The 23674-nt window shown below is 48.1% G+C and overlaps 1 protein-coding gene across 1 annotated transcript in view; it reads right to left on the reverse strand.

Moving 5' to 3' along the window:
* The window catches only part of LOC149326794 (sodium/iodide cotransporter-like), a 123221-nt gene that overhangs the window by 20921 nt on the left and 78626 nt on the right, over positions 1-23674 (reverse strand). Inside the window, exons 8-12 of the mRNA XM_089564675.1 lie at positions 20842-20971; positions 18115-18203; positions 15175-15284; positions 9666-9733; positions 615-701 (exon numbers count right to left, since the gene is read on the reverse strand). Of these exons, the coding sequence (XP_089420801.1) occupies positions 615-701; positions 9666-9733; positions 15175-15284; positions 18115-18203; positions 20842-20971 (484 nt within the window). The remainder of the gene's footprint in view (positions 1-614; positions 702-9665; positions 9734-15174; positions 15285-18114; positions 18204-20841; positions 20972-23674) is intronic.

The following is a 23674-nucleotide window of genomic DNA, read 5'->3' on the forward strand; positions in this document are numbered from 1 at the left end:
AATGCGAACTGGACAGAGATGACGGGATAGAGACACTTTTTTTAATGCTTTATCTGTCTATTTCACTTTAAGTTCAAGGCGCATGAGCGAACTATCCCCTGAAAAGTCTTACTTCTAATACGCACAGTATGGTCAAGGCTGGAGACTGAATGGCTGGATGTTAGTAACGCCCCCTATGAAACGGGATGGCAACAGGTGCCATCGTGCTTGGTATATCTTCTTCTTTACACTTCTATGAATCCATAAGTCAAACTTAAGGGTATCATCTATAATTTCGCTTCTTTTGTCTTTATAAAACTTCGAGTGATTTTTCAGATTGACGACCAATTTTTAATGCCTAAGATGTATCCTTACGTCACGGCCTTGCCGTTGAGCCACAAATCTTCAAATCGCTTTTTGCTAACGTCTAGCGCAGATTCACCCACGTTACCTTTGTTATCTCTCAAAGCCAGGAGCTTGGGGAAAGTGACTGTGCCTGCATCGACATCCGGATGGATATTCCCACTCTCTAGTAAGATGTGTTAAACCCGCTTAGCGAGTCGGACACGCTGCGAGGAAGCAAAAAAATAAAAAATAAAGAGAGGAGAGAGGGGTGAGTAATGCTCTCTGCTCACCTTGGCATTCGCCCAGGGCAGCAGGAATGCGAGAATGATGATTGCTGCAAACGGGCCAGACGCTGCGGCGTAGAGCGCGATGAAGAACTGCGTCGCGGAGGAGAAGATGCATGAACACAAGATCGGCAGGATCGTTTCAATAATAAAGGGAACGCGGGAGGGCGTGGGTTCCGCGCTTTGCGAGGCACTGCCTCCCAGAGCCTCGGCTAGCATGGGTGGCATGCGGGGAAAGAGCAGCAGGCCGTGCTTACTGCGCATGACAGCGCTTCGCGAAGTGCGGCAGCCACGTGCTCCCAAGTTCTCTTCCACACCGAGCAACTCCGTAGGCGAAATTCTATGGCTCTCATCTCTGAAGAACGGTCGATGTTTCAGAACTTCTCTAAATTACAGCTATGGCCATCGTTGCGTTGAGGTACGATAGAATGTTAATGGACTTCATGCAGGTAATTATATACCCTAATGTGTATGTAACACGCCGTAGTATAGGGCACATCAAATAACTTCGAAGCTCTAAGATAGGAACTCATCTTGGACGGTTTGGAATGGCTTTGGAGTTACAATACAGCTCGACGAGACGAGGGGGAAAAGAAAAGAAATGCACGCACGGGCGCTGTCCCACAACTACTAGTTTTGTTTCTTTCCAAGGCAACAAATATACAGCATAAAAAAAAAACATGAAAAAAAGAACTACAAAGGAGATGTGTAAAATGGGTAGAAAAAGCGAAAATATGCCCACAGGGCAGACTTTTCTCACTATGTACTGATGGAAGATACGCAAGCACTTTTTTCTTGTCAGAGACGGAAGAATCACTTCCGCATCCACCACCAACGTTGGCTATGAAGCACTTACCCATAATCTCCCTCGTGTGCTGATTGCATCTTTTCTCGCGCACCGAAGTTTCGCGGGTGACGTTTGCAATTCGCCAAGTGCTCACATAATTGAAAAGGCGCTGTCGGCGATGAGGACTTTTTATGCTCCAATAGCCGGGTACTGAGGCAACACGGCCAGTGTGGCTGACAAGAAAAATTAAAGGTAAAATTATAAGTTAATATCTCGGTAGTCCCATTACGGAGTAACATGCACCCGGAATTCAACGAGGGAAGACGCAAGGGAAGGGCAAAGGCACTGCACCATATACGAGGTCTGGTAGAAAAGTATCCGACTTTATTTTTTTTTGCGAACACCTGATGGATATGAAACAAGCGCGCTTACAGCAGCCGACCTTGAACCCTCGTGCGCATGCACGAATTTTTTCCCGCCTGCCGATAGCGTCAGTGGCTGGGAAGCAGCGTTTGAGTGAGGCAGTGCGCAGTGCTCTCGTCGGTTTTTTGTTGCAAGGAAAATAGCGGAGGGAGAGGAGCAGCGCTACTACCTCACATTTTGCCAGAAACTTGGCGATAGCCAAGAGGAAACCATTCGAAATGTTCAGACGGCTTTCGGTGATGATGCTATGAGCAGCACACAGATTAAGCAGTGGTGCAACTGGTTTAAAGACAGCCGCACATCGGTGGAGAGCGAGCCACGCTCCGGTCGGCCATCAACATTTCGAAATGACCAGGTAATTGCCGAAGTGAACGCTGTGGTGATGCGGGACTGTTGTGTGACTATCCGAGAAATTGCGGCAGAGGTGGACATCAGCAATTTTTCTGCACATTCCATTATCACCGAAGATTTGGCCATGGAGAAAGAAGCGGCGAAATTCGAGCTGAAGCTGCTGACGGTGGAGAAAAAGCAGCTTCGTGTTGAAGTCTCACAGGAGGTGCTGAATTCCACAAACAGTTACCCTGACTTCACCGAAGCCGTAATCACTAGTGACGAGTCTTGGGTGTACGGGTATGACCCGGAAACCAAATCCCAGTCGTCACAGAGGACGCATTCCACGTCATCAAGACCAAAGAAGGCCCGCCAAGTGCGCAGCAATGTCAAAGTGATGCTGACTGCTTTTTTGACTCCCTCTGTGTGGCACACCACGAGCACGCACCCCACAGGGTCAAAGAATGACTAAATAGTACTACAGGCGTGTCCTCCATCGCCTACGTGGTGCTGTGCGGCGCAAGAGACCGGAATTGAGGTCAACAAGAAATTGGCGCATCCCTCGCGGCATTGCTCCTGCACATTCCTCGCATTTGATTCAGACTTTTCTGGCGAAAAACCAGACTCCAGTAGTTCAACAGGCTCCTTACTCTCCTGATATGTCCCCCTACGACTTCTGGCTGTTTCCTTAAATGAAGAGGGCATTGAAAGGAGCGCCATTTCAGTAAAGAAAGGACATTATGGCTGCAACGACAGCAGAGCTAAATTCCATTCCGAAAAGGGCCTTTTCGGAATACTTCCAACAATGGCAGCACCGCTGGGAGATGTATATGGAGCCCCAAGGAGACTACTTTGAAGGTTATTAGGTTTCTAACGCTCCAGTATGCCAGTTTTTTTTCTTCGGCCAAAGGTCGGATACTTTTCTAACAGACCTCGTATATGGCAGAAATGTTGACATAGTCACAGTATACGCATCGGATATAGCACAAAGGCGGATGAATGCGCCATAACTATCTCAATACGAACAAGGCCATCGAAGCGATCAATAATTAGCGTCACTGACCAGAAAACTGGCGGTCGCAACTACTCACAGCGACAAGCCTCCCCTATCGCGCATACCATTCTACATTGCACTGATTAAATGACGAAAACTCGCCTCGTCTGGATACCTGGGCATGCGTCTCTCTCTGGCAACGAGCGCGTTCATGTGACCGGCACAGATCGTATCCTCTGGGCGTCAGTGGAGGGCTAACTTTGTCCAGAGGAGGCGGAGCTTATCCCACTCACCTATTTGCACATACTCCAACATTACCCACTCTATCGCTGAACGTAATCACCACCTCACAAAATAGTCCTACGAGAGGAGGCGGCCTTTTGGAGCCAAATGCAGACAAACACTTTCCCCATCTTGCGCTTGGGGACACATTATGTCCCACGGGCTACCCCGGAAGTTACCCTCTATGTGGCGCACATCCAAACTTCTACCATTCCACATGCCAGTCCCCAAGTACATAGTTGCGAGGTTCGGGCTGCGGACTCGGTGAAGGTTAGGAACTGCGAAGTCCGGCGATTCCAGATCGTCGAGGTTGCCTATGAATGGTTGCCTCCACGCCAGGCCTTTACGTTGTGCTGCGACGAAGGTGACTCCCTGAGCCACGTAGCTGAGCTCCGTTGATCCCGGATCCTCGAAGGCGCTCTCTCGTCAGCAGTTGTCCACCAGCCTTGTCCTTATCCCGCCGCTGCCAACCAGTTTGTTGCGAGGTACGGGCTGCGGACTCGATGAAGGTTAGGTATTGGGTCTTTATTTAGAGAATTTGGCCCCCAAAAGAAAAGGGGGCCCTTGGAAGGTACAGACTGGCTCCCCGAGCAGCCGCTCTCTTCCACTGCTGGAGGAAGACTGCTTGTCCGTTGTCGGCCGTGTTTTCGAATGCCGTATTCACGTGTCCAAGCTGGGGGTTTCTCAGACGGAAGCGTCCTTGCCCGATGACGGTCGCATTTTCGGACGCCGTGTTCACGACGAGGCCGGCACCCTGAGGCGCCGAGGGTAGGCCGGAACGCTCGCGGCACAAACAGTTTCCGGAGCTCGAGGGCCCACAGGCCAGCAGGTCATAGACCAGCAGCAACTTACCATTCCCCGCCCCTCCCCTTTCCAGTGGGCAGCCGTCCTGCTTAGCACAGCCCTGGACGATCAGCATGACCTGATCGCCCGATCCGCCATAAATAGGGCCTTGGACTAAGGGATTCAACCTCTGGAGGCTCCCTCCTTGTTGCAAAAGCAACACTACGCTAGTCGCCGAGCCATTTCGCGGAGATGAGGTAAGGCCAAGCTGCGCATGCGCGAGGAGCGGGTGACGTGACACGGCGCATAGCTGGCGCGCCGGGGCCGCCGCCGGAGCAGCCACCGCGCGCTCTCCATCGCCTAGCCGACAGTCTCCTTCTCTCTCTACCTCCCTCTCTGATGCGTAGTAGCGATTGCGCATTGCCACCTGCGTGGTTTGTGGTGTATATAAGATTGACACTGGCTTAGCTCCGCTATGCCGAGATATACGTAGCATGAGGTGAGGGCGAGGTGTCCATATCTGGTGGACACCTGAACCAGAGGGAAGGTGCATAACTGCCCTCTTGCAACAGTGGGCACCTCAACCGTGCTTTAAGCTACGTGGTGGTAGTGACAGGTGTGCGCTACATGCGTCGGCATTGACAACGTTGTGCCAGAAACGCGGCGCTGGACATATAGGCCTTTCAGCCTTCAGTGCGTTCATGGACGTTGGCGTTGTCAACGTTTTACACTCCGATCATTTTAAAGAAAGGAAGGAGAGCGCGCGCGCGGTGAGGCACGGCAGCTGTGCGTAGTGACGTCACTTGCTCCTCGCGCATGCGCAGTATGGTCGTGCAAGAGCACGCGAAACGGCGAGACTATCGGCAATGTAGCTCGCGCAACAAAATATGGCTACGCGCAGATGTTGTTTTCGCAATCCTCCAGGATTAACCAGAGCTATACTAGCCAATTTTTTTCTCTCTGCCTTAAGAATAAATAGAGAGACCGTTTGTAAGACAGCGATCATGCCTGCTTTTCCTTTCTTTTCAGAGTTTTTTTTATTCAGGCAGCAACGGTTGCCTCGGAGGCAGAAAAAAATGCAACAAATGCCTGGCTCAGTGTCGGCCCCCCTTTCCAGGCATATCGTTCAGCAGCAGTGCAATCATATATTGCAGCCACATCGCTTTCTACAACTTTCAACAATAACCCCATCAACACGAGATAGTGCCCATTATTAATTAATTTCACGAGAAATGCAGAGCCAAGGAAAAAAGGATTTTCATGTAGAAAATCCAGGCAAATAGAGTATAAGAATGAAAGAACATTCATAAGTTTATGGGGGTTTACCATGCCAAAGCGACTCAGGCTGTAATGGACGCCGTAGTGGAGGGCTCCAGAAATTTCGATCATCTGGGGTTCTTTAACGTGCACTGACATCGCACAGGAGACGGGCCTCTAGGGTTTCGCCTCCAAAGAAATTCGACCGACGCGGCCGGGATCGAACCCGCATCTTTCGAGTCAGCAGCCGAGAGCCGTAACCACTGAGCCACCGCAGCGGCTGTACATCCATAAGTGCAACTATGCTTGATGCTTGATTAGCACCTTGAAAAAATAAAAATTAAATAATAAACGTGCAAACTCGCGTGCACAGAAGGAATGTATTTATGTTTCTTCTTCTCTAGTCGCGTTGAATTGTATGAAGCTGTGAGATGTTCAACTGGCACCAACATTTACCTGCCGCGGTGTCTCTAGAGCGCTCGACTAGAGCCCGGGTTCGAACCCGGCCTCTGCGGCCGCGTTTCGATGGGGGCGAAACGCAAGAGGCGCATGTCAGTGCGTGTTAAAGACCACCAGGTGGTTGAAATTATTCCAGAGACCTTTACTACGGCGCCTTTCTTCCTTTATTCACACTCCCTCTTTTATCCCTTCCCTTACAGCGTTGTTCAGGTGTGCACCGAGATATGTGAGACAGATACTGTGCCATTTTCTTTACTCAAAATGAAATTTTTGAATTTTAACCAACATTTTGTTTTATTATAGCCGTCAAGGCCACCACCGGAATCACGTCCGCTGCAGAGAAATACCAGGATGGGGGCCTCAACGCGCTAGCCAACGTGTCGCCAAGAGGGCTCGCCATCAGACGAACGCAAGTCCTGTTGCGGAAACGTTGGCTGGCGGGCTAAAGCCTGAACCACAACGCAGCGCTTGCCCGGCGGCACTGTAGCGTCTCGTCTACCGACGTTGGTGCTGGGTGTCCGAGGAGAGAGCGACCAAACATGTCGTACTTGAGACTCCAGAGGGAGGGATGCTCGAAGAATTATGCCCTGTTCATAGCTAATCGGCCTATTACGCGGCGGCGACGATGCGAACCTGCTGCGGGGCAAGGAGGACAATCACTTGCGAACACTTGTGCCGCAAACGGGCCTCGCCGGTTGCGGGTGCAGCAGCGCGGATTAATCCGGAAGCCGCAGCTGAGGCACGGCTCTCAGTGTCCACCTCCTCCCCAGTCCCTACCTGCGAGGCTGATATCAGGAATCGCCAGATATCCGCCTCTCCCTACGTCGTCTGGCTCCAAGCGCTGGAATTTCGCCTCCGGCGACGCCGGTATTGTTAATATGTGAATATTAAGTTTGCGGAGTTACAACCATTCATAATTACAATAAACTGGAGCGACTACAAAAAAAGGTGCTACGAATTCTTGAGAACTTTTATGGAAACCCTAGCCAGCTATCTACTGATCCCTTGTTTACTAAACATAATATGCTTAAAGCAGCTAAGTTATATGACTACAAACTGTTTCTGTGTATGTATAAGCATAACCTTCCAAACGATGCACACCGTCCCATGCATGCTTACTGCTTACGTAGGGAACTGAAACCAGTGCCGCGTACACGAACGAATTATGGCCGGTCCAGACTTGACTTCCGCATACCATCACTTTATAATAAACTTAAAACCCACATTGATTTTACTGCCCTACTTAGCTCATTTAGGTACGAATTAACGAATTTTCTGATGAGGCAATGAATGTGCTAGCATGTATTGGTTTGTTTCTTTTTAAACGTATTGAAATCAATTATATGGAAATATTATTGTATACCTCTTCAGGAAGTATAAACACGTACTGCATTTGCTGTTTGTAAGTTTCATGTTAATATTCATTTTGATACCTGGATATCTGTTGTGTGTGTAATTCTTTAGGAAATGTAAGCACTATATTTGATCTGGGTACAACCTTCATGTTCATATTCATTTCTATAGTGCTGTGAGATCCACTGCGTGATGCTGCCTGTAGGCCCCCAGGACCCAGTCAAGCTGTCTGTGACAGCTTTTTGCCTGGTGGACCCCCAACTTGTAGGTTGGAAATAAAGTGTATTTGGATTTGAATATGTGAATAGATTTCTTGTATTGTGTACCTCTCTCCCCTATCCTTACTGCCCCCTCAACTCCTCCATTTCATTTCTACACCCTGTCTGCAGTGCTTTTATTTCCGCTGCCCCAGCTCTGGTGCTTCCCGTAGCGATTGCAGATGTCGGGGCTAGCAAAAAAATTGCAGGGCAGATTGCACTCTCGTGTAAGACTGATGGCACAGCGAAGCTGTTTGAATGTAGTTCGACTAAGTTAACCGTGATTGTACTCGTCATTTCTATCTGCTGTCGTCTGTAGTACCCCCCACTAATACAATAGTTGTCGTCCGCTCCGACGGGGGGCCTCAGGCGTCTGTGGGTGACCTCATTACTGCGAACACAGCCGCTGCGCAGGACTAACGGAACAGCCTCCGGCTTAGGCAGTATCGCTGTTAAAATATTCTCCTTCCTTAATTTTAAGTTTATTAAAACCGCCACCACTACTACTACTACTACACCGGTATCCGAGACACTGACGCGAAAACCGAAGAAACGCGGCTTTGCTTCCATTCCACATTTTCTTCATTTTGTGCTTTTCGGTAGGGTTTGTTCTCTAAAGCGGGTTACGCATCACGGACAGGTTTTCATCGTAGGCGTCAGGTTATGTCTCGCTTCCAGCCCGTGGCTGGCCATTTTGTTGGACTTCTGAGACAGGCAGAGCTAGCGGACGACGGACAAAGACAAGAAGTGGACAGATAACTTTATTTCCGAAGATTGTTGCTGTTGCGGCTGCAGGAAGAGTGGAAAGGAAATTGCACACCCGCTGGCTCCAGCTGAGCCGCAATCACGAAGCCACGGGCAGACAGAGGAGAGTTGAAGAGACGTGGGAGGAAAGATTGAAATAAAAAATTGAGGGGGCAATTTAGCTCCCTAAAGTGCTGCAAGGCGAAAGCCTTTCCTGGCGCACTGTTTGGCATTGACTGCGAGACTGTGCTGTACCAGTGCTTTATTTGACTACACATTACAACTACACACTAACTGTTTCTTTAGCACGTCTCTCTCTCTGCCTCGATGAGTTCGGTTGTATTCATGGCTCTGTTCGCATTAATGAGGTATGTAATGTGGTCCCGCACGGACGCCTTACGCCCCCTGTCTGGGCAGACGACAACTATTTTTTATTAGTTGTCGTCTGCTCCAAAAGGGGGCGTCAGGCATCCATCCATGACCTCATTACTGCGAATCCGCGCACTCTGACGTCATAACCATTTAGACCAACCGAAAAGCGTGACACTTCTGCTTACAACGTTTTGTCAGCAGCGATGAGGCATTAAAGGCTTTCGCCTTAATGACGGGCGTCGCAACAGGTGCGTCCGGCGAAGCGACGACGCCGGCTTTAGCAACAGACACCCCCTTCCCAAGTCCCGCTTCCCATTTCCGAGCGCTCATCACGTTGTCCTTCTTCATTCTTGACGTCACGAGGTTGAATATGGTGGCGGGAGAAATATGTTTCATTCTGAAACTGAACTTAATCCTTAATTTGCTGCTGAACAAGCATCAACACAGCAAGTAACAGGTACAGAATCGATTTTTACTTAAAAACAAAAAATACGGAGTAGGTACATTCAATTTCCGTCTCAACGTTACGGCGCGACAGAGCTAGTTAATGGCTGCTTTCAGCGGCTTGGGTCCTCTTTGCATATCACTTCGCTGACACATACAGTTTTCTTTACTTTATTGTAGTTTAAATTTTTTACTTTTCGGTGTTTCTTATTTTTGCATGGTTTATTTCCCACTTTGTATTTCTTTTTATTTTCAATTCTTCAGTTCTATTCAATTCAATTCCTAAATTGCGATGTTTTATTTAAATAATTTTACCTTTTCTGCTTCTCATTCTGTTACTTGCAACGTCATGCCCCTGCTAGCTGATCCAGAGCCCGTAACGCCACGTGGTCATCAACCGATAAGAATTTCGTTTTCGCTCCACATGCCTTGCCGCCACTCTAGCGCTATCGCGTCAAAATTCGATGGAGTCGCCCCCTCGACAAGCGACGGCATGGCGCAAGTGCAGTGGCCAAAGTATACATGACCCAGGAGAGCCAACCCAAACACCGCGGCAGTGTCGAAGAGCTCACCTTTGCCGCAGAGCTCACGTAAGGAAGCACGAGGCTGGCAAGGGTCATGATCGTCCCACTTGCGGTCCCTGAAGGGAAAAGAGCGGGTGATTAGCGCCAGTGCGTCTGCAGCGTTCTTAGAATAGGAAAAAAATGGGTTTGCACACCCTGAGGAAAAGGCGGGCTCAGGTCAGACAAGACACCTCTGAGGATGCGCTTTTAAGGCAAGCAATACTACGAAATGCCGCGCCCTGCTTGGATTCATTGATGGCAGCAGCATCCAGGCTGACAGTTAGAAAGTGGAAATTAGACGCGTATTAATTTCAGCCAAGAAAACGCGTTTTTTCCGGCTTCTACGTATTGCTGGAATATGAAACATAAAAGCGTTCCGATGCCCGCGTTCAGGCAGGACCGTTGTCCCGTCTCGGGACATTTCATCATAGCGAAAAGCACTGTCGGGCACGCCCATGCGGATGTTCACGACCCCATCACAAGCTTTCTAAAGTTCTGGCAACGCACTACGCCCGCTTTGCGTCCGAAGATAAACGATCACTCGTCGCGAATAGCTTTCGCGGCCGCCTTCATGTTCTAGGACGTTAAGGCGTTCGGGTCCGCCGCTGTATAAGGAAAACAGCGTCCGCTCTAAGCTTAAAGGAGAAGCGCAAAACCGCCTGAATTATTGTACACTGAGTGCACCAAGAAACGCGGTACAAAAGAAAAGAAGTAGACGGGACGGGGGCACACACACAGCTATATTTTATGATGAAATATTAAGCAAAATGTAGAGGCGAACCTGAGGATAGGGACATGCTTAGAAGACATCTGCAATACCGCTGCTGTCACAGTTGATGTGGCATCCGAAAAGCACTCCTCGCTATGAGCCAGCGACACGGACATTGATCGCCTCTACTGCGGATACACCTACTATATTGGAGTCGATCTGTCATTGTGGCGACATAAAGTGCATGTTTTCTTGAAAATTGGCCCTCTGTGAGGCTGAAAGGGTCATTGGGAGCCTCCAGAGAGTGCGTCCCGATCGAATTCAATGTGCACTGAGAATTTCCGGTCACTCAGTTCGGGAGCCATTGACTCAATAGACAATGGAACCTATAATGCGACAGGACTCGTGAGACCCAGGGGCCGTATTCTATAAGCTGTGGATTTTCCCTGGTGCATTTGGTCCTCGCTAACTATGTCACTCAGGACAGACTCTCCAAGTGCATTAATTCTAAAGAGTAATTTACACTTCTTTGCAATAAGAAGAAAAGTTACCCGTCTAGTACTGCTTTATAATTACATGTGTGGAAATCTGAAGGCAGATCTTCCTGATTGTGCGAAACTGGCGAGCACTAGGAGAACACGACATGTACATGAGCAGTCATTAGCACCAATTTTCGCACGAATTAGTGGATTTAAGCATAGTTTTTTTTCCGAATTTTGTCGCGGAGTGGAATAGTCTTCCTTCGGGTCTTTGTAAATCTAAATATTTTGAGAAGGAGCTGGAGAACTTATTGTATGGCTCCTGGTATCGTTGTTTCATGACTCTGGATTTGTGTCCTGACTTGCGGTGTTGTAGCTGATGCTCTTATAGAATTTTTTTTTAGTTGTATGCCCCTCCTGCTTGGGCCAACTCTGGCTTACAGAATACTGAAATAAATAAAATAAATAAATATACCCGCGGCTTTCAAGCACCTGTGGCGAGTGACCCAGCCATTGGGCGGTTGGGGACCGGACCTCACCACTGGCTGCATATCGCAGTCAATAGCAGCCAGGGGACAGGACCGGTAGCCAGGACCGAATGGACGCGAAATGGACAATGCACAGCTTATAGAATACGTCCCCAGGCTGTATTTTCCAAGCGCCCACAAATCTCATGCCCACGGTAAGCAGGTGGAAAGTGCATTGAATTTATCTGAATTAATTTCATCGCCTCCCGCTACGGGGGGCAGGTTGCTCACCACCTGATGAGCCGGCTACTACCTGCTTCTCGACACGCCGATGCCGGGTTCTCGGCTGAACACTGTCGCGTTTGTGATGCGGTGCAGTTTCAAGTGGTCCATGAAACGCGCCTGATGGATTCTCTTCTGCCGCTAGTATCTCGTATCTGCACTCATTCGGTCGAAAGCTGCTGAATGCGGCTTTAACGTCTCGGAAGCGGCGGAGAGGGTTTTGTTGCGAGCCATTTTTGCAATATTGAAAAAGGCAAGTTGCGTCTACCAGGAACTTGGGCACTAAAAATTCATCAAACAGCACAAAAAAAATTGTCATCACAAAGACATTTGCACTTTCGCATCGCCTTTCATAGGTGCAGTGCATAGGAAACCAGTCACCTTCTACGGGCAGTGAGATTTATGTTTTAATTGCTGTCCACACTGAAGCAACAAAAGTGCATGGGTCCCCAGTGAGCTCTGTGCATTTTCGTCCTGTACTTTGTCCGGACAGCGAATTTTCGTATTAGTGAGGCGTAATACACTGGAAAAGCTTGGTGCTCATAAAAATTGTCTACAATTAAGGCACAACTGTGCAGAGAAGGAGAAGGGTATGGCAATAGCGTAGGATCGAAGAAGGAGTAAATGTAGAAAATTAATAAGATTGCTCCGTAACTGTACATGTATGCATATCGCTCTTAAATTCCTTACCTCAATATATCGAATGAAAATCCCTCAGAAGGTGTCGCTGAATCTCACATTACACAATCATAATCATCCTGTGAATTTTTTGTGCCGTCATTTATGTGGAAGGCTCTGAGCTCATGACACTTGGCGAATCAGTCCTTGTTCTTTTCAGTCGTATGGCGTACATATCAGATTTCATGATGTAGTTGGCGCCAAAAACGAGGACCAAGGTGGAATAAATACACAACCGCGTGTTGTGTGTTTCTCCCACCTTGGTCCTCGTTTTTGGCGCCAACTAAATCATGAATAAGATTCAACTCGCCCAACTTTCCACCTTACTACTGTATATCAGGTTTGGCAACTTCTGCCCGAGCATTGAAAATGGCTTGCGGCCTGCAGGAATTCCTTTATTTCCTAGCACCCTCGAGACTTGCCCGCTAAGGGCAATAACATGTTTGGGAAAGACAAGTTTGGTGCGCTTGCAAAAGGAGAGTGGAGCGCCATCATCCCGCGTTGGGCGGGACAAAGAGAGCTGCTAGTTTCATTTCATTTCAGTTCATTTATATTCCATAGAAAATTCTGGTGGGACACCTAAGCTAAAAGCTACTTTCATCAGCTTGACGAGGCCCAGGGCCCAGCGTATTACAAGGCAGGGCAAGTCCTACAAATATTGGAAACAGAAAAGTAAAGGAACATAAAAATATAAATACTTAAACACATAGCACAGACAGACATGGATAATGTGGTTACAAGTAGAACGTGTATACAGTTTTGAAGTAATGTAAAACTGAAAAAGAAACCTGCATATGGACGATTTAAACACATTCAAAATCAAAATGAGTCCAACCCGAGATAGAAAAACAGTGCAAAAGAAAATAACAAAGAGTTTATATAATATGGTTACAATGGTTCTTACAATAGTTACAATGGTTACAATAGGGCGCCGTGCCCGAGGTCTGCAAGTGTTGCAGTTCTTCCCTGTTCTCCAGAAAATGTGACGTCGGCATTGTCAACGTTGTGAGCGAAAAATGATGAGGCAGGCAGCTGACATGGCCGGGCACAGATTGGTCGTAGGGTTGGGCGACGTCACGTGACGCGGCCATTTGGGAGGAGTTCGAGTTTCACAAATCAGATGGGAGGCTGGCGAGAATTTAGCCCTCCCGCATAAATCTATTCCGAGTCGTACATGATCACCCTAAGCCGTGGAAACACGGTCGTATGGCTTTATACGGGCGTTAACCCACAGAAGCTATCGTGTCATACACTCAAGAGTGTAAGTGTCTCCTTCATCTTTTTAATACGATAGAATTTAGGCGGTCGTAATGCAGTTTCCGGCCTCTCCGCAACGAAATTATCTGTTTGATCAATTGCTTTCACATGACGGTCACATGACCCCAATTGACCAATCAGAGTACCGCCAAATTAGAAAAATGCAACATGCGCTAGTCACGTCACCACAATCTGACCACCGAATTGTGGGAACGCTGCCTAATTCAATGCATTTAATACCTGCCCATCGCGGCGCTGCGCGTGAGACTTACGGAAGCTCTGGAAACCAACCTGACGGTTTTAAGCGCTTCTGGTGGCTGTGCATGAAACACATTACTTAACCACTGCGCCAGTAGGGGCATGAGGAACCCCGCGAATGAGAGTGTTGTAACGTCATCGAAACTGCGTGGCCACTAATGAACCAACATTGCGCATCGCCAATTTTGAAAATGTCAGGGCGCCCCTAATTTGGTAGTTGGCCCAAGCTCGAAAATTCCTAAGGATCCTCAGAATTTTAGGAGTGACCCATCACAAAAAATGGATTAAAGTGGATTAGTGGGTCGGATTAGTATAATTCCCATGATAATCCAATGGAAGGCACTCGAAGATTCTAGAACGTGATGATTTCGTTTAGGAGGGTTTAACGTCCCAAAGCGACTCAGACTATGAGGGATGCCGTAGTGAAGGGCTCCGGAAATTTTGACCCACACTGGTTCTTTAACGTGCACTTACATTGCACAGTAGACGGGCCTCGAAAATTTCGCCTCCATTGAAATTCGATCGCCGCGGCCGGGATCGAACCTGTGTCTTTCGGGTCAGTAGCTGAGCGTCATAACCACTGAGCCACCGCGGCGGCTTCTAGAACGTGGTGACTCATGCCTACCATTTAGGAGCAATTGAAGTAGTTCGAACCAAGGCTCGGCGGGAAGATTGCAAGAACATTACACACTCATTGTAGACACCACAGCAGGGAAACTAGGTGCTATCGCATTCCCATCTTTAAGAATGTGGTGAAGAAGGTCGTGAGTTGTCATTCACTCATAAGGTCGTCCTGTGTTGTCCAGATGGCTGTTGCGCAGTACGGATACACAGCTCTTCAAATAATGCTATAGTCGCTTTCGCTTTCTATCATGATGCTTCTTCTTAGCCACGCAGGTTTCTGTCGAAGACGTTTGCTTCCAGGAACCCTTTCATAACTCACGCGCGCAAGCATCCATCTACGGGGAGCACGACGCATGCCTCGGGCCCGGTCCCTGGTACCGAGGTGTGCCCTTTCTCTTCCTTCCCGCTCCCGTTTCCGGAATTGCAATGCCTGGTGCTTTCTGCGTCATCCCAATGGGCATTTAAACTCCCTTTGACATCCTGCAGACATTCAGAACGTCTTCAAAACGTCCAAGGGACGTTCAGTGGGATTCTGTTTCTTCCCTTCCCTTCTGACATCTCCACCCACGCTGACCGATCCTAATGAGCACGGCGACGAACAGGTAATAAGGGGGGCAAATTAAATTGAATTCATATCGTCTATTTCATAGGGGACGGGGCGGACGGCTAGAAATACTAAAGTTGAAGTTACGCCACTTCAGCTTATTCTGTTTGGCCGAGGGAAAAATATACATCAGACAAGAAGGTGATAAACGTGAGCTTACCCAAACAAGCGATCAGCAGGGCCGATTTCCTTTCCGGAACACGAAAGTTTGGTGACACTATGTCGACGAACAAGACAGCCGCATGGGAATTCACAACCGAGGATATTGTGCTGAAAACCGAAAGAAGAAAAAAAGGCCCACTAAACCGCAGGATTACCACGCGGCAGCTACATTTACCGACTTGTTTCATTGTTATAGCTTGTCGCTAAATTTGGCTGCTGAATTTCCTAATTATAGTAACTGCTGATGTAAGGTTGCCATACGCTACGAAAAATCTCGGGACCTGCTCATTGTTGGTTAGTTTAAAGTTTAGAGTAAAATTCTCTTATATGTCCTGGAAGAAAACATTATAATTATCATCATTACCAGCCTGACTACGCCCACTGCAAGGCAAAGGCCTCTCCCATGTGTCGCCCATTAACCCTGTCCTTTACCAACTGCGCACACCGTATCCCCTCAAACTCCTTAATCTCGTCCGCCCACCTAACTTCCTGCCGGCCCTGCTACGCTTACCTTCGCTAGAAATCCGCTCCATTACCCTTAATGACCGGCGGTTATCTTGCCTTGGCATTACATGCCCTGCTCAAGCCCCCACGTCTTCCTCTTGATTTCGACCAGGATGTCATTAACCGGCGTTTCTTCTCTCACCCACTCCGCCCTCTTCCGGTCTCTTAACGTTACACCTATCATTTTTCTTTCCATAGCTCGCTGCGTTGTCCTTAATTTAAGCTGAACCCTCTTTGTTAGCCTCCACGTTTCTGCCCCATAGGTGAATACCGGTAAGGTACAGCTGTTGAAGACTTTTATCTTGAGGGATATTGGTAAACTGCCATTCATGATCTGAGAGACCCTGCCATATGCGCTCCACCCCATTCTTATTCTTCTAATTATTTCGCTCTCATGATAGGGATCACCGGTCACTGCCTGACTGCACGAAGCACTGCTGTGAAAAGATTGCAGTCCACCAGTATTGAAGAACGAACACTTTTAAGGAAGATCCCGCACTTAAAGGTGCACTGAAGAGGAATCTGAACTCGTCTTTTTGCCGCGGGAACTCAATCTGCACGTTCCGAGCATTCTTAGAAACTTCGATTTATTGCCCTGTGTGGCTGATTTTCCTAATTAAATCAAATTAAAGTCCGGCTCCCGCCTTTTTTTTAACTCTCCCTCGTACGGTGGGCGGAGTCGACCAACGCGTGGAGTGCCTTTCAGCCAGTCCAGCGCTTGCCGCTCTGCCGTCGGCGGAGTAATACGTAGTAGTCCGTAGAAGCAAATAGTCCGTGCGTATTTTTATTTCTGTGGGCTTATTTTGCGGCTATATTATCTGCGAATGAAACTATTTATTGACGGAAACCTAAAAAACAAAATAAAGCGAAAGCAAAGCCTCCACGAAGCTGGCTGCAAGGCACTCTATGCACCGAGTTATTTAGTCGTTGAGTGCTGTCTCACAAGTTGGGGAGGGCCTTCTGAAGTGCCGAAGTTCTTGCCTTGAACCATCAACACCTCCCCCCCCCCCCCCCCCCCCTCTGGTTCCGTTCGGGCCACTGTTGCATGCAGGACGAGATAAACACCAATAACAATGTAACCCGCTTCAACGCCCCCTCCCCCCACCACCACACACACACACTTTTGTCATTAGGGGGCACTGAAGACAACTTACGAAATTATTTGTCCTAAAAAAAATTCTATGGATCTTTCTGGATACGTTCATAATGGTTAGGCAGAAAAAAGGGGATTTATTGCTGCAAAAGCTGAATTTAAAATATCCCGCTATTCGATCGAAACTCGTGGATTCGAGAAATGACTCCATTATCCCTTAGAAATTGAATGGCGGTATAGACTAGCCTCAGGGATCTGAGCTGAAAAACTGTTGACGTTAAACCGGTTGCATACGAAAACGGCTGGTTGTGGCGGCAACTGTATTTAGTTTTTTGGACTTTGCCTTCTTGGGTTTTCAAGAAGCTTTCTGCCTTCTATCCCACCATCTTTGCTATCGATGTGACAGGGCAGCCAAGAAGAGTACTCTATTCAACGTTCATAGATGCCTGGGAGTCCGCAACCACTCCTGGAGCAGTGACGCAGCGGTTAAGGGATCTGCGCCACTGCCCTGCGATGGCAGTTCCTTCTTCGCGCGGGGCTCTTGGGATCCAGGTTGCTCCTTCCGAGCAACCGAGGTGCTCCTTATGCAAACAAACCAGATGAAGCCTCTCAGCATCCGAAGAAAGATAGCAAGAGTAGAATTTTTGTACTGCTTAATTCAGGGAAAGTTTAGCATCTCGGCAACTCCTTATGTTACTCCATCATCAGCTCGAAAAACGCGACACACACACACACAACTACAGCTTAACTGCTCACTTTGCAAAAACAAACTCCCATAAGTTTTCATTTTTTCCTAAAACAATCAGTGATTGGAACTCACTACCTGAGGAGGTTTTTACGTGTGCTAACTTCAAAGAGGCCATTACCAATGTCTTTTAACCACTGAGAATGCCCTTCTGAAACTTGCATTTGTGCCTATTTTAGATCTGACGAAGATGCATCTCAGAGTGCTTTTATATCTGCATGCATGAATTTTAAACATATGTATGTACGTAAGCTGCTATTTGTTCAATGCTCTGTAACCATTTATTGTACAATTTGCTTTTGCCCTCCCTGCTTAGACCAAAAAAGTCTGCAGTATCATGTAAACAGATAAATAAAATAGCACGAAAGAATACTCCCATTGTAAGAAAAGAAAACTGACAAAATCGGTCCTCCGAGCAGGACCATAAACAATGTCTGGCGGCGTTCGTCGTGCCTTGTTTTTCTTCCTCATTGTTCTTTCGCGCTGCTAACCACCCAGGCATGTGGACCAACCAAATGGCTGAGCTTGCTAGTAATTCTTTCTTTTCAGCGACGTCTCCCAATACTTTGAGTCCAATACTTCTGAGTCCTCATTACCTAATTGATGCGCTCAGAACTCCAGCCAAGAATAGACCTCGTACTCCGTCCAGGGCCTTTGTGTTTTTGTGTATGTAGTACGGGACAATCTGGAAGCAAAATTAGCGTAAAGAAATAACGTTTTTGTACATCCCATTTAACAACAGCACAGAATGCTGTTCATTCAAGCAAAAAGAGAATAAAGCAAGGCGTTCTTATGGGAGCATCTAACCCTACAGACAGAAAGAGCTGGCAGGGCTATCAGAGTTAATAAATAAGCCGTAGGTAGCTGACATAAGCAAGTTAAAATGGAGAGAATCGATCAGGCTCTAAAGCGCGAAGGTAGCCTAAAAATGGTGAAGAGGAATCTAGACATAGGTAATAACCAGATGTATGCGTTAAGAGGCAATGAGGGCAATGAAAGGCAAGCGAATTGGGCAGGAGAATAGCAAGTGTAAAGTGAGTCATGGAATATAATGGACTATTAGTCGATCTTGAGGGTCAAAGGAAGGCTGTAGATTCTGATGCAACTGATGCGAATTCCTTCGGCGCTTGCGCAAAGAAGGAAGCCTGACGGAGCATTTGGTTTGTTAAAGGGACTCCGAAATGATTCTGATGGTGCTATTTTAATGCAGTAAATATATGCGGTTGGTCCTGTGAGCTTTGGAGTTAAATTTAGCAGCTCTCTGTGGACTCTATAATTTGCAAAGAATTAAAGAAATCAAACTATGCTCACAACCGATGAAGACACCTCTTCGCACGTTCTTAGCCGGCCTTACCCCGATGTCGTGAATGAGCAACCTGGGCAAGCCTTCTCATTGGGCGTGTCGCAGTGACGTGGGCATGATGGGGCGCGGAGGGGTGCAGTTTCGACCTATTTTTGATTATTTTTTGTTGCGGCCGCGTGTATGAGTTGAGGGGGAAGAAGAGGAGCATCATTTTTAATTGGCGATATCTTCGGTGTTAATGAAGCTAACTTAAATATTATTTTTTCTGGTGAAGTGACAAGCGATGTAATACGGATCGCTCGTGCTCTTTTATTTAAATACTATTTCATGGTCCCTTTACCTGAGGTGAGGAAACACTACGCCAAGTTTGCGCGTAATGGTATGATACGCTATCGCGAGCTTATGCTGTATAGATCATGCGCGGAGGATGCCGTAACTGGCTCTTGAGAGGAAACAGCGGCCTTGGTTGGTGAGCAGTTCTGCGAGGAGCGCCATGGCGAAGAATGACGTTTTTTAAGAAAACATTTTCGACATCGGTAGCACAGCTTGTCGGCAAGGCACGTGTGATGGCGTACCGCGTCGCTTAGTCAGTCGCGACAGCGATCCACTTGATCCCCAATAGGTTCGTGTAGGTCGAGGACAACAGTGTAAAAAGGCTCCGGAGGTACAGGCTTTGGCAAAAGTAATCAGGCTGCACGGTTTGCTTCTCAGTCGTATATGAAAGCTATTATGCCAGCCCTCAAGCTCGAAATCTCCGTATGGTAAGAAGAACCCCTGCCCTCACCTTCAAAGAACTTTTTGATCTTTAGGGGAGCCGTAAGGGGTCTACTATACGAATGAGAAGAAAACCATGGAGCCTGGTTGCTTTGAGTAAGTTGCAGAAGACCATCGGGCAATATGAAGGGCCTCGTCTCACGCTGACACAAGTCGCAGGCAGCGATGTAGCGCTTGACAGTGCGATATGCGGTGCGGCGATGTTTACGAGACAAGCGATAGCTAAAAGGCAAGGCACAATATCAGCTTCAACAAGATCGAGTGGCTCCACAGGGTAGCGAGATAGGCAGTCGGCGTCTTGGTAGAGACGTCCTGACTTGTGCGTGGCGGTGTGTGAATATATTCTTGAAGGCGCAGCACGCAGCGGCCGAGGCGAACTGCGTGCTTTTCTAGTGAAGACAGTCAACAAAAACAACGGCCCAACAGGCTGGGCTTGAATTTGCGGCTGCCCAAAAAAGGGCAACGCACTCGCGCTCAGCAGTAGAGCAAATTCTCTAGTCGGTGGAAAGTAGGCGGCTGGCATGAGCGATGACATAGTAGTGACATCAGTGACAAGGGGCTAGCACGGCACCGACCCCGTATCCGGGGGCGTCGGTGCGAACCTCTGTGGGAGCCAACGGGTCGGTATGGGCCGAAATCGACGGAGTGGAGTGGGAATGAATGAGCGAAGAAAATACCTTTTCCTGGGCAGGACCTCAGGTGAAGAGGATGCCGTTGTTCAAGGGACCGTGACACGACATTTACTGAGGTTAGGAAAAGAGCAAGAACGATCGGTATTCTATCACTCGTTACCACACCGCAAAAAATGTCTAAGCTACCTTCATTAACGCAGAAGGTATTAGCGATTAAAAGTGATGCTCCTCTTCGCCCCCTCAACTGATATCCGCCAACCCAGCAGAAAAATAAAGAAAACAGGCAAAAACTACACTCCGGCCCCCTCCCAGCCCATGGCACTCTATAGAGACTGCCCGGTGAGAAGGCTCGGCCAGGGCACCAGTCCCTAGAAGTCGTGGCTTTCAATGCGTTTGTGCACGCTTGCGTACGGTCACTTGTTGCATCAACGCCACAAAACGGAAAGCTATGACTTGCAAAACTCGAAGCGCAAAAGGCAGATCAGGAGACATCAAGGCGTATTTGCAACCTTCGGAAGCAGCCTGAGCGCACAAACAGGAGCAGTAAATCCAATAACCTACACTTACGATCAGCACCGCTGCAAGCAAATAGAGCAACAGTAAGCGTTCCTTACCTGATCGTAGCGAGTTATCACACCGGAAAGAACAGGATCACAGTCCCGATACCAGTAGATAACAGCCAAAGCTGTCACTCCGATAAGGCCGTAGAAAAAGGACACCAAGGAAATCCCAGCAAAGGCCACGCTGGAAAATAAAAGGGAGGACGAGTGAACCGCTGTGTAAATCATTAGAGGAAGCGAGCAGCGCGCAGTGGCTGCAGCACGCGACAAAGAAGGGAGACAAATCTTCCACCTCTGTCGCATGCTCCAATCATTCTGTGCACTGCTCGCTTCAGCACTGCACGACACAATTTGGCTCAGTATATAATCCTGTTATAAGAATGGAAATAACAACTGAGGCGGCGAATGGATAAGAATGAGGGCATTTTTTTATTTGACACAAGAGATGAAAAACAGAGGGCGGAGAAAAATCTGCTAGAACGCAGTTTTACAGCTGTCCATCAGCCCAAAGGCAACAGTAACAGCTTGCATATTTCATTGCTAAGATACCACAAAAAAGGCTATAAATTTCAAAGTTCCAAATTTACATGGCAGAAAACAAATACAGGTTAAAGACTAAAAAGCGAACCTTCGTTCCCTAAAATGCAGGGTTAGATAAATTACACTTCAAAAAAACTCATTAACATGCTACATATTTGTTTTTGTTTATGCATAATACATTTCACATCTTATTTCACATCACAACGGTTTTAAATCACATCAGAAATGTTGGGCGCAATGGTTTAAATGCTTTCATTTTCTCAACAGCTGTAATGACATGTATTGTAAGTTGCCTCTAGAACCTTGGCCGCCTTCTGTTAGGTGACGGCATCCCAACGATGGCTCTGAGTGGAAGAAGTATTGTCACGTGGTCGTGACGGTCATGAACGACAGACGATCAAGTTGGCCTGAAAGTGAAATTTTTAGTGCGAAAGAATTTATAGCCACACTTCCTGAACTCCAGCGGTGTGTGTCTTTGTATGTGTGTGATGGTGGTGGTGAAAATATTTGAATGAAATAGTTTAGGAGGTTGTAGCGGCGGTTGGAGCTCTCAGACGGGAATCCCATTGGCGTAGGCTGCCGTCCGGGCTCTTTCGATGAGTTGCTTTTGACTCTATTCGTCCGAGCTGGTCAGAGCTGCCTCCCACCCCTCCTGCGTTGGCTGGTTATTAACAGTGATCGCCTGATTTCGGTGGCAGGCCCATACCATATGGTACAGGTCCGCCTTCTCCCCGCAGAATCTGAATTGTGAGTTAAATGACTGCGGGTCTACTGCGTGTAGTCTTCGTGGGTTGTTGTAAGTGTTGGTCTGTAGCTTTCGAAGGTGTTGTTCCTGCCCTTTGTCTAGTGTCTTAGCCGGCGGAGGGTAGACCCGATGGCATAATCGTAAGTGCTGAAGTATTTCGTTATAAGTTAGTAGTGGGGTAGGAGGTGCCGCGGCATCCGTGCTGGGTGGCCGGGGGAGAAATGCTAGAGCTGAGGCGTGTGCGCTCTCGTTCCTTGGGATGACCTGATGGCCTGGTACCTATATTAAGTTTTTTTGTGTGGGTTGGTAGCTGCAGGATTTTAACTGCTAGCGGTTAGACCCTGCTCCTGAGGTAATTGCGATACGCTGTCCGTGAATCTGTGAGAATGTATTCTGAGCTAGTGTGTGTTGCAGCAAGAGCAATCGCCACTGCTTCCGCAGCCAGTATGTCCTGGCTAGCCAGTACTAGTCCGTCCATTGCTTTATTTTGGTGCACTACCGCGACGGCTGTCATTCCCTGGCCGGGGACCCACAGAATCGACATAGAACAGGCCCTCGCGCCCGCCGTAGTGTCCTTTCATGGCTTCGGCTCGTGCTGGTCGTCTTGACTGGTGAAAATCGGGGTGTATAATCCTGGGTAGTCGAGCTGCCTTGAATCGTCCTCTCCATGAGGCTGGGATGTCGGTTTTGGTGTCTAGCTGTAGCAGGCAATTGATGTTTAAATCACTGAGGACTTGTCGGCCAGTCCGAGTAGTGGAGAGCCGTACCACTAGCGCCGTAAGGTGTGCCTCTATCAGCTCATCTATCGTGTTGTGCACACCTAGCCGTAAGAGCCGGACCGTCGATGTCGCAAGGAGGAGGTCCAGGGCCTTCTTGTAGGCTGTTCTGATTATGACGTCGAGGTTTTTGATGTCACGCTTCTTGAGGCGGAGGTAGGGCGCTGCGTACACGACGCGGCTTACGACAAAAGCCTGCACCAGTCGCAGAGTATCTTCTCGCATCCCTGATTTCCGCGTCGTTATCCTGGCGAGCATCCTGGCGATCATCCTGGCGATCATCGTGGCGACTTGCTCGCTCACGAGCTTTAGTTTCTGGAGGGTGAGGACGTTGTTGCCGATGTTGTTTATGTACAGACCCAGTATCTTGAGGGTCTGAACTTCCTTGATGGGTGAGTTGTCAACGCGGATGTCGATGGTGTCCTGATTCCTGCAATGACGGAAGACTTTGAGTTCAGATTTTTCGGGTGAGCACGTTAGTCCCGACGGTCGTGCATAATTTTGAACTGTTGTCGCCACTGTTTGTAGTTGTTCTTCAATCATTGCCATACTTCCCGTGGTTGTCCAGATGGTTATATCATCAGCGTACAGGGCGTGTATATGTGTGAAACCTCTGAGTAGCAAGTGTAACGGGCTCACTGGGTCAGTGGACACCTGAATCTCCGTGTGAGTAGGCGATAGCATCCACCTACAAAAAGAGGCAGTTATGCACCTTTCCTTTTCTTAAAGCCAGCGGATGGTTTAGACTCTCTGGACACCGTTGATTGTCAGGAAATAAAAGACGCATAACTGTCTCCCTGGGTCAGTGGACGCCTCATTCGCGCTT

This window comes from Amblyomma mixtum, chromosome 10, assembly GCF_055824585.1.
Source record: "Amblyomma mixtum isolate Tamu chromosome 10, ASM5582458v1, whole genome shotgun sequence".
Classification (NCBI taxonomy): domain Eukaryota; kingdom Metazoa; phylum Arthropoda; class Arachnida; order Ixodida; family Ixodidae; genus Amblyomma; species Amblyomma mixtum.